The following is an 11,659-nucleotide window of genomic DNA, read 5'->3' as shown; positions in this document are numbered from 1 at the left end:
CCTCTGTTTAACTTCTTCTGTTTGCTGGTTTTTAGGCTCACTAGTTCAGTCGCGCTGTGGGGAGGGGGGATGCTGCAAACAAATAGCACTGTCGTGTGTACACAGTATCTCTGCCCCGCTTGACCTGTCCTTTCTCGCGGCGTACAAACCGCTCCGGCTCTACGATGCTCAGCCGGGAACCGTCTGGGGCCGGCCCTAGGCTGCGTGCACTTCCCCGGTCCAAGCCGCTCAGGTTCGGCCCTCAGGCAGCCCTCAGAGGCACAAATGCGGCTGGGACTGCGCTTTGTGCCCTTCCCAGGTCCGAGTAGCTCAGGAGTTTGGCGAGCGCGATCGCCGGGGCTTGTCACCTTTTCCGCCGCTACCGCTCAGCTCTCTGGGTGGACCGCTGGCGCACCCCGTGAAGCAGACTGTGACTGTCCAGCACCCCCAGAAGTCTTAGCAAAGGAGCCTGCTTGCAGTTAGGTAAGTAAAGTCTCTCCGGGTCTGCAATTGCCCCTTTCCAGTCCTTACGGCTCTGGCTGCCTGTCCCTGGCGGGGGATGGTCTGCAGCCGGCTTTTTCCGCTCCGTCCTTTGTTCTGTGCTCAGTCCTGGCGGTGTCTTATGTTCGAGCTTTTCGCGTGGTAGCTATCCCACAGTCTGGTTTGCTAGCCCAAGTTAGATCGTTCTGGTTGCGCGTGGGGCGTTCCTGCCCGATTCTTACAAAGCTCTGCAGCCCGCGCCTCCCGCGCGTCCCTGCCCTGCCCCCACTTCCCAATGGCGGATGCAGGCGTCTGTGCTGCTTTTCCGCTGGGGGAGTTACTGGTGGGCTTGTAATCTCTTGGTTTTAATTATTTATCTATTTTTCCTTCCTGTTATGTTGCCCTCTGTGTTTCCAAGGCTCGTCACAGACTCGGCAGGGAGAATGTTTCCTGGTGTTTGGAAACCTCTCTTCTTAAAATTCCCTTCCCGGGGCGGGCTTCCCTTCCCGGGACGGAGCTCCCTCCCCACCTCCTTTGTCTCCTTTTTCGTCTTTTATATTTTTTCCTACCTGTTTTTGAAGACAATGGTCTGCTTTTCTGGTTGCCTGATGTCCTCTGCCAGCCTACAGAAGTTGTTTTGTGGAGTTTGCTCGGCGTTGAAATGTTCTTTTGAGGAATTTGTGAGGGAGAACGTGATCTTCCCGTCCTATTCCTCCGCCATCTTTTTCTGTCCTCTGAACTTATTTAAACAGCTAACCTAGAGTCTTTGTCAAGTAAGTTCCATATTTGGTTTTCCTCAGGGATAGTTTCTACTGATTGTTTTTTTTTTTTTTCTTTGTGTATGGATCGTATATTCTTGCTTCCTTGTCTTGTATGTTTTATTGGAAATTATACATTTAAAATGATAAAATGCAGCAACTCTGGAGATCAGGATCTCATCCCTAAAAGGACTTTTAAAAATTGAGATATAATTGACATGTAATATTGCGTAGGTTTAAAGTGTACAATATGTCAAGTCAATATATATAGTGATTGTAATAAAATTACAACAGCATTAGCTAACATTTTTATCATGATATTTTTCTAGTTTCTTTGTTGTTGCTTCTACTTCTGTTTATAAATTTTTGTCATTTTTATTTAAAAGTTGACTTTTCCTTTGACTTTTCTGAAAATAGTCTGACTTTTGTTGTGTGTGTCCAGTGGAGTTTCTGATTGGTTGGCTTAATAGACAACTAGTGTTGAAAGGAAATCTCCTTAAATGTCTGGAACTAATACATCTTTTAGTCTTTGGTGAAGATCTCTGTTTGAATTTTGGGCTTGTCTTCAACACTCATTCATACAGTTCACAACTCTACCTTAGGCTTCAGTTTCTACTTGTGATGATGATCTCCAAGGTCAGCTGCAAGTTAGAGAATAAGACCATCTCAGACTTTTTCTGAAAATTGTACACGGCTGTATGCATTTTCTTGGACTTATAGATTCCTGGAATATGTCAGAACTTTTCAATGTGTCTATGAACGTATCGTTACCAAGATTTTCCTTTTAAGATATTAGTCTCTTGTTTGCATTACCAGTTATCCAACTCCTCAGGTATCCACAAAATGAAAACTTGCTCATAATTGCTTTGATGAATGCCGCTGGGTAAAGCCATTTCACAGGGGAAGAGCTCTGGGTTAGGTCAAATACAGACTTCCTTGCAAATGAAGTCTTCCAATTTATCACCAAATACTTGATATCATGACAATTTATTGGCAATGCTTTTGTTTGTCTTTGTTGAAGCTCCTTGTTTGTCTTTGTCATCTTGAGATGCTATAACAAAATACCATTGAATGGTATTAAGCACAACATTTATTTCTCACAGTTATGGGGCTGGTTCAAAATCAAGGTACTGACTGAATCAGTTCCTGGTGAAGATTCTCCTCTTGCCTTGCAGATGGCCAATTTTTGCTGTATCTCACAAGGACAAGACAGAAAGAGCTCTCTAGTATCCCTTCTTATAAAGACAATAATCCCATCATGAGGGCCCCACCTTCTTGACCTCATCCACCTCATTACCTTCCAATTGCCCTGTCTCCAAATAACATCATATTGGAGGTTAGTGATTCAACATAAAAATTTTGGGAGAAAACAAACATTTAGTTCATAATACTATTCTGAATGTGATTCAGCCATTTTTCTTGACTACACGCTCCTAAGGTTGCTGCAAACCACTGGATAATTTCCAACATTCTGAAAAAGATATCCAAAAGTGTAGTTGGTTTTCTCACTTCTTCTATGAAGGAGGGAATTTTCTATGATCCTAAATTTTCTACCCTCACATTTTAATACACATGTTAAAATACTCATTGTCTTCTAATCACATCTAAAGTTTTTCAGTGTGTGCTGTGTATATTATGTGTTCAGTCGCTAAGTCATGTCTGACTCTTTACAAGTCCATGGAATGAAGCATACCAGTCTTCTCTGTCCTCCACCATCTCCCAGAGTTTGCTCAAATTCATGTCCATTGAGTCTGTGATGCTATCTAAACATCTTATCTTCTTCATCCCCTTTTCCTTTTGTCTTCAGTCTTTCCCAGCGTCAGCGTTTTTCCTGAGTCAGCTCTTCACATCAGGTAGCCAAAGTATTAGAGCTTCAGCTTGAGCATTAGTCCTTCCAACGAATATTCAGGGTTGATTTCCCTTAGGATTGACTGGTTGGATCTCCTGCTGTCCAAGGGATTCAAGAGTCTTCTCAAGCACCACAGTCTGAAAGCATCAATTAGTCAGTGCTCAACCTTTTTTATGGTCCAACTCTCACATCCATAGATGACTACTGAAAAAAACATAGTTTTGACTAGACGGACTTTTGTCAGCAAAGTGATGTCTCTGGTTCTTAATATGCTGTCTAGGTTTGTCTCAGCGTTCCTTCCAAGAAGCAAGTGCCTTCTAATTTCATGGCTGCAGTCACCATTTGCAGTGATTTTGGAGCCCAAGAAAATAAAGTCTGTCACTGCTTCCACTATTTCCACATCTATTTGTCATGAAGTGATGGGACCAGATGCCGTGATCTTAGTTTTTTGAATGTTGAATTTTAAGCTAGCTTTTTCACTGTCCTCTTTCATGCTCATTGACTCTTTGAGTTCCTCTTCTCTTACTCCCATTAGAGTGGTTTCACCAGCATACCTGAGGTTGTTGATATTTCTCCCAGCAATCTTTTTTCCAGCTTGTAATTCATCCATCCCAGCATTTCTCATGACGTACTCTGCATATAAGTTAAACAAACAGGGATTTGACAATATACAGCCTTGTCGTACTCATTTCCCAATTTTGAACCAGCCAGTTGTCCCAAGTCTGGTTCTAACTGTTGCTTCTTAACCTGCATACAAGTTTCTCAGGAGACAGGTAAAGAAGCCTGGTACTCCTATAAATTGAAGAATTTTCCAGTTTGTTGTGATCCACACAGTCAAAGGATTTAGTATAGTCAATAAAGCAGAAGTAAATGTTTTTCTGGAACTCCTTACTTTCTCCATGATCCCATGAATATTTGGCCCATTGAAACCATCCTTCATCTTGTTTATGATTTTTATTATAATTTTTATTGATGTATAGTTGATATAAAGTGTTATGTTAGTATCAGGTGTATAGCATAGTGAGTCAATATACTGATAGCTTATACTCCTTCAAAAGTTATTACAGGACTTCCCTGTTAATCCAGTGGTTAGGAATCCACCTGCCAGTCATGGGTCCCATTCCTGGTCTGGGAAGATTCCACATGCTGCAGGGCAACTAAGCTGATGTGCCACAAACTACTGAAGCCTGCACACTCTAGAGGCCATGCTCAACAACAAGAGAATTGAGAAGCCTCCACACCGCAACTAAAGAGTAGGCTCCGCTCACCACAGCTAGAGAGAAAGCCCATGCACAGCCAAAACAAAAATGTTATTGCAAAATAAAGGCTACAATTTCCTGTGCTGTGCAATATATTCTTTCTGCTTACCTCTTTTATATAGTACCTTGTATCTCTTAGTCCCATTCCCCTATTTTGCCCTCCTCTTCCCTCTCCCCACTGGTAACCACTAGGTTTTTTCCTATATCTGTGAGTCTGTTTCTGCTTTGAAATATATATTCATTTGTTTTATTTGATAATTTTTAGCAGCAAATAGATACCTGGATTATAGAGTAGAAGGTAAGGGGGAAAAAATGGACAATGAAGGCAAGTTGTCACCCTGCAACTGCTGCCATCTGTTTGCCTCCCCGGCCCAGCTCTGAAATGCCCTGGTGCTCTGCTGCAAATACTACAGGCTGGAATGGTGGCTTTTCTCTCTCAAGCCAGGCAGAATGGTCAGGGAGAAGATCATAACTCAGATCCTCTCTACCAACATCTTTTATCTAAGCACCTAGCCTTTCTTATTCCTGGGGCTGAAGTTTCCTTCTACATTGGGCAGTAATCATCCTTTCCATACTGGGGTCTTTTCTCTCTCAGTTAAAACTTGAGTTTCTCAAAATCTACACTCTTCTCTCCCTCCTGGTCATGTCCATTCCTTGACTGATGTCGACAGTGTGTAAACACCTTGCTGCTAACTTGAAATATAACCTTCAATAAGTTATGTAATAGCTTTGGACATTCTGGATGCTCTTCTATCAGATGTATGTAATGATTAGGTAATAGGGTTGTTTTGAGGATTTTATTCAGCAAATAATTTTGACTAGCCAAAATGACATGTATAAATCTTCTGCTAAAGAGTAGATGTTGAATCAATATTTTGGTCATCTGACGTGAAGAGCTGACCCATTGGAAAAGACCCTGCTGCTGGGAAAAACTGAGGGCAGGAGAAGGGGACAACAGAGGACAAGATGGTTGGATGGCATCACAGACTCAATAGACAAGACTCTGGGAGATAGTGAAGGTCAGGGAAGCCTGGCATCTGCTGTCCATGAGGTCACAAAGAGTTGGACATGACTTAGCAGCTGAACAATAAGTTCTTCATGTAATGCAGTCCTTAGGTGGGGTGTCCTGTCCTGTGCAATTCAAAGAAGATAGACATGACCACTCGTGATGTTTTCTAGAGGTCCAGAGCCTTCCTATAATTTCTGGCATTTCCTAGGAATTTTCACTCTCATGGTCACTTCTCTGCCTGGTTTTCCAGAGCTCCCCATCTCACTCAGCTCTACACTTCTTAACTATCCTGTACCCCATATATACACATGTATATACTTGGCTGCAGCAGAGCCAAGCATGCCTTCCCTTAATTCCCCAAAACATTACCAGTACCAAGTAGTTTCATGTAATAAGCTCTTACCAAAGTTTCTGTCGGGGAATGTGTGCATGTGTATGTGCTACGCCTTAGCACAGGATGGCTGGGATGCTGAAAATGAGATCAGAATCTGGATATTTTTAAAGTATCTGATGTTTTACCAGCATGGATTATCTGTTGGCTGACTCTCTTCCCAGTGTCCCTGGTCTCCAGTGACATTGCTGGATCCCCTCTCCAGGGTCCTCCTTCCCACTGCCCACTACCACATAGTTTTCATAACTAAAATGTTCCCACACTAGGATTTCTCTCTTAAAATCGTGAGGACCAGTGGAGGAGGGGATTGTGACTTGCTCTCCATTGCCCTAAAGGCAACCAGTGAATGAGCAGCCCATATTTCCAATCAGTATAAATAGTTTCTGACCACAGGATGCACAAACCACATTTTAAGCTGATTTGTCTACTATTAGGTGGAGTAGGGGGAAAATAAAACTAATTTTGAATATTCTCTTGTCTGGGATACTGCACAGAAAATTTTGGAAGGAGCACAGACTAGACTTCAGAAGATTTGCTTGGAATGGGAAAGGGGCTGTGATTGGGGGGATGTGTCTTCAGCTTGTTGTCAAGAGTCCAGGTTTGCCCTTTGATTAGCTCTGTGACCTTTTACAGGTAATAAAATCCCTCTTGGAGGAGAGTTTTACATCCATAAAGGATTTAATATTCTGTACCTGACTACCTTAAGTGCATGGTCATGGGGCCAGTCCTGTGGACCCAGCTTTGGGGCTTTCTGCCTGAGCAGCTAAGGGAGAAACCTCGACGGGAAGGAGAAGGAGGTATGTTAAGAGGATGGTGCTGTTCCTCCAGAACATGGGAGGTGACAGTCTCAGATAATGTGGGGTATTCAGCATGGGGAGAAGAAGCCAGGGCCTGACCCTCAGCCAGTTGTGCAGAGGCTGACGCATCTGAGGCTGTGGCCAGGACGAGGGTGTAGATGTCTATCTCTTCCCCTATGAGAGCAAGAATGGAGCTGGCAGAGACTAAAGGGAAATGCTTGGTTGTGGCACAATTTCTATGGGGGGTCTGGCATTGCTTTGTGTATACAGGGAGCACTGTGACATCTGGGAAGGCCATACAGATGCAAGCAATAAGTAAATACCAATATTTGTGTTGGGATGTGGGAAGTTGACACTTCCCTCAAAGAACTTTGTTCCTTGCCCACAGCTGCTTACATAGGAAACTGAGAGCTGAAGTTTCTGAAAAATTAGAAAGAAAATTTGACTCATTAAATGGAACAGAGACAGAGCAGCCATCAAGCCAAAATGGGGCTTTGTTGTTATTTAGTCTTTAAATTGTGTCTAACCTTTTTGGAACCCCATAGACTGTAAACTGCCAGCCTCCTCTATCTGTGGAATTTTCCAGGCAAGACTACTAAGTGGCCTGCCATTTGCTTCTCCAGGGAATCTCCCCAACCTGAGAATTGAACTTGGATCTCCTACATCTCCTGCGTTGGTAGGCAGATTCTTTACCCCTGAGCACCTGGGAAACCCAAGATGGGGTTTAGCCTAGTCTTTTTGCAGAGCATGACTTCTGTGCCTGACCACAGCCTGGCACTGGTGAACTGGGCTGCCTGGGGCAGAGCTGCTACCCCAGGGAATCACAGAAGAGTATGCAAGAACTCCAAGCTGGCTGTGACTTCACTGAGTGGGGTCTGTCCAACAGTATGCCAGGCACATCACAGAGTGAGATTATTTATACCTTCATTTTAAAATTACTTATTGAGTGTGTACTGTGTATGCTGTGGATAAGATTAAAGGAGTTTCTCTAGGCTGATAGAGCTCGGGCTTCCCAGGTGGCGCTAGTGGTAAAGAACCCGCCTGCCAATGCAGGAGAAATAGACTGACAGAGAACTAACATGCTGCCAGTGGCCAACTAGAAACAAATTTGTTAGCTCCACCCTGAGGGTGGGAAGCTGGAGCCCAAGCTTTTCTCTTCTCTTGCAGCTACCTTCATCAATATTTCCTCCTCAGCTGAACTGGCTGGCACACAACCTGCAATGAGGCCCTGCTCAGAAGATGCCCACCGCTGCTGGGCCTCCTGGCTCCTGGGATTCATCAGTCTCCTTCTCAGTGAGTGGCCTGGGCTCCTGGGGAGGGAAAGATGTCAGATAAAGCCAGCAAAGTAGGACCCTACCACTTGGAGGGCTCTTTAGGTTTTGATGTCTTTGTTGAACAAAAAAGGAAAACTACAGTTATAAGTTTTGAAATGCAGTGTACTTGGTTTAGAGCCCCAGAGTGCAAGGAAAGAATAATATGGCCTTTTGATTATGTGGCAAGCCTGGGACCCCTGAGCTCAGGTAGCCTTGTCTGCATTAAGAGGACCATTTCCAGGGAGGTGAGGTTGCTTCTAGGAGAAGGCAATGGCACACCACTCCAGTACTCTTGCCTGGAAAATCCCATGGACGGAGGAGCCTGGTGGGCTGCAGTCCATGGAGCCGCTGAGAGTTGGACACGACTCAATGACTTCACTTTCACTTTTCACTTTTATGCATTGGAAAAGGAAATGGCAACCCACTCCAGTGTTCTTGCCTGGAGAATCCCAGGGACAGGGGAGCCTGGTGGGCTGACGTCTATGGGGTCACACAGAGTCAGACACAACTGAAGTGACTTAGCAGCAGCAGCAGAGGTTGCTTCTGCTGCAGTAACAAGGAAGCCAAGTGACCCTGCCCGGGGTCCTGGGGAGAGGGAGGGAGACAAAGAATATGGCTCCTTAGGGCAGAGGGCAAGGGAATGAGGTTCTCCTCATATAGACTCAGAGGAGCCCTGGAAGCTTATACAAGACATCGTGGAGGAGGAGGCCGACTAGAGCCCCAGGTCTGAGCTGGAGGAAGCAACTCTAGTCAGCCTCCTTAGGCTTCTCTACTAGAAAGGGATAGTGGACACACACTCTCCACCAGGGTTTGGGGTGCAGATCCTAGCAGATCTTTACAAAGGATAGGGTCCTTGCAGTCTCCAGTTCATCTCAAAAGAGCTTATAAATTTTTCATTCCACCTCACTGTTAGTTTTCATTTTGAAAAGTTGAAAAAACCTCCCAGTAAAACAAATTCTCTGGGAGGATGCCCTCTATAATGCAAAGCACTGTTTTAGGGCAAAATCCTAGAAACAGTGAATCTTTACATCAATTTGGAAATGATTGAACAAGATGGGAAGTTTATGTACAGTGGAGTATTATGAAGCCTTAAAAAAAACAGTCTACCAATTAGCTGGGAGGTATTTCTAATTTTTGATAGTATCGGATGCATGGGTTTCCATCAGTAAGATGCAGAATACTATATATAACAAAATCCTAATCTTGTAAATGAAACAGTAATCTTCAATATTTAAAATCATCTATACACCCATGTATTTATGAGAGTAGGAGAAAATGCAGAAGAAAATGTAATAGATGACTAACAGGGGATAAAAATGGGGGAAAAGTGTGGAGGTGGGAGAAGAAAAAGTGGAGAGAATAAGGAGTTGAGCAAAAAAGAGGAACTGAAAGAAAAAAGAGGAACTGAAAGTAAAAGAGAATGTCCTAAAGAAGGATGCGTGCCAAGCAATTATCCTTCAATTTAAAATAAATTCTTTTAGAAAATTCAAAGGAATGATGTGAATACATCTATAAATTTATGAAAGACTAGACATCTGTACATAGAAAAATTAAATACAAATGAATGAAGAAAAGAATAAAATATAGTGGATTGTGAATTCTGGATAAAATTAAACAAATTAGGTAGCATTTGTAAAGATGGGAAAACATATTAATAAAGGGCATTTAAATAAGGACTATATCCCACTTAACTAGATTGCTTCTGTCTACAGCAAAATGTAGGCTTTCTTCACATTACCAGTGTTATTTAACTGCAAAAATATGTTCCAAATTCTAGGCTTATCCAAAGTCTGGGACTAGAAATTCACAAATTAAAAAATAAAGAGATGGAGACAAATGAGATAAAGGGAGAAAAAAGAGAGAGAGAGAGAGAGAGAGAGAAATGGTTTGAATTTCTCATGTTAGAATGAGACAGTTTGCACACAGAGAAGGAAAATGATTTTATCAAGGTCCCCAGAATCTGGGAGGGATTGGAATTTGTTGCCCCCTTAGCCCCAACCGTCACAGTACTGAATGAGATGGACACTTCCCAGTGGAGGTTGGACACCCTGGGTAACTGGAAGAGGCATCATTGAAAGGAACGTTAAATTGCTCTATACATTTGGAGGGGTGGGTGGTGAGGAGTGATGCTGTGGGTGAAGTATATTTGTCTTCATCATTCTTAAGATCTTTAACCCTTTTCTGGACATGAGTTTGGAAGTAGTGGGAAAGGAAGCTTGAAGGTGAGTTCAGTTCGCCCTGGAATTTCCCAGAGACACAGAAGCTACTGGTGATGTTGGGGAGATGCACTCACCATAGCAATAGTCTCCTTCATGCCCTCAGTGTGCCCCTGTGTCTACTGGCAGAACACAAAGAAGAAAGGGTCCCTACCGTCACTGGCATCTAGAGAGAGTCGTGGAGACGGAGGAGATGTGCAAAGGCACAGGTGGGTTGATTATGAGTTGAGTGAAAACGGCGATTGATTTCCTGGTGGGATGATGAAGGAAGGGTCAGAAACGGGAACAAAATTTTATGTTGATTTTTTAATTTTATATCATTTGAATAAACTTTACTCTCTTGTTTATAACCACACCTTTCTGGCTTAATCTTCTTCTTCAGGATTACACCTTTTGTAGTTCACAATGCTCTTACTGTCTGCCTTCTTTTTCTACGTCTTCTTTCATCTTCCTCACAGCTGGTGCTCACCACCAGCTTCTAAGTCCATCCTCCCTGCAGCCAGAGGGCTGAGCCTCCTCTTTCCCTGATTCCCTCATTTCCAGCGAGTGTAAGGTTGGGTGGTTCTGCTGTTTAACTCTGCTGGCCAGAAGTCCCTGCTCTGCTGTGTGTGCATGCTAAGCCGCTTCAGCTGTGTCTGACTCTGCAACTCCATAGACTGTCGCCCACCAGGCTCCCTTGTCCATGAGATTATCCAGGCAAGAATACTAGAGTGGATTGCCATGTCCTCCTCCAGGGAATCTTACCGATCCAGGAATCAAACCTGCATCTTTTATGTCTCCTGCATTGAAAGGCAGGTTCTTTATGACTAGTGCCACCTGGAAAGGTACCCCCTGCTCTGCTAAACCTTTGTAAATACTTGCTTCCCCTTTCCCAGGAGAGAAAGTTGGAGGATGAGCCTCCAGGAGCTGCTCAGATCCCGGTGATGAGACAGCAGTGCTGGAAAGGGAGCCCCTGGGGGGGACAGGGACAGGATGGGGGACTGGGAGAGGGGAGCGCTGGTGCCAGATGTTGCTCTGCCCTGTGTGACCCAGGACAGGTTCACCCCCTGGGGGGCCTCCTCCTCTGTAACAGGAGGGGCCTGGGCAGATACCCCCTAAGGCCCTTCCCAGCTTTTGTTCCCAGAGAGGACTCTCCTGTTGTCCATCAAGGCCTCTGCTCTGTCTCCTCATCCCATGTTGTCCTAGTCCTGTGTCATGACAGGGACTGACAGCAGTGGACCTGTTTAGGTTCCTTCAGAGAGGAGATCCCGGACCATTACTGTGGTCACATCTCGGCCCTGCGTGGAATGAGGGATGCTCTTCTTCAAGCATCCCCTCTGGAATCCAGTCTGGCCCTGTTTACTCTGCCTCTGCTCCTGAGAGAGGTGTTTAGACCACCTCCTGTAAGACATCATCTTTCACAGTCTATGGAAACTTTGTTTGCACACCATGCTCTGGAAATATAGTAAAGCAGTAGTAAGCCTAATGTAAGGCCCCAGGCCTGTGAGGGGAGCTGAAGGGACTGGGATGGAGACTTGACCTCAAGGAGATGCCTAATTCAGTGAATAAGTCATGAAATAAATACAAAGAAATATCTGAAATACACATATATATACATATGAATACTGG

The 11,659-nt window shown here is 44.1% G+C and overlaps 1 protein-coding gene across 4 annotated transcripts in view; it reads left to right on the top strand.

Annotated features, from left to right (window-relative positions):
• The first annotated feature begins 948 nt into the window (after nt 1–948).
• The window catches only part of LOC138433764 (SLAM family member 7-like), a 36,554-nt gene continuing 25,843 nt past the window's right edge, over nt 949–11,659 (top strand). The window contains exons 1-4 of one of the 4 annotated variants that reach the window (XM_069576993.1): nt 960–1,232; nt 6,359–6,522; nt 7,690–7,815; nt 10,181–10,260. In XM_069576993.1, the coding sequence (XP_069433094.1) occupies nt 10,245–10,260 (16 nt within the window). In that variant the 5' untranslated portion in view covers nt 960–1,232; nt 6,359–6,522; nt 7,690–7,815; nt 10,181–10,244. Of the gene's footprint in view, nt 1,233–6,358; nt 6,523–7,573; nt 7,816–10,159; nt 10,261–11,659 lie in introns of those variants that run through there. The other 3 variants (XM_069576973.1, XM_069576982.1, XM_069577002.1) reach the window with 3 other exon arrangements.

Source organism: Ovis canadensis, chromosome 1 (assembly GCF_042477335.2).
Source record: "Ovis canadensis isolate MfBH-ARS-UI-01 breed Bighorn chromosome 1, ARS-UI_OviCan_v2, whole genome shotgun sequence".
In the NCBI taxonomy this organism is placed as follows: Eukaryota; Metazoa; Chordata; class Mammalia; order Artiodactyla; family Bovidae; genus Ovis; species Ovis canadensis.
This window is presented reverse-complemented; position numbering and strand designations above follow the sequence as displayed.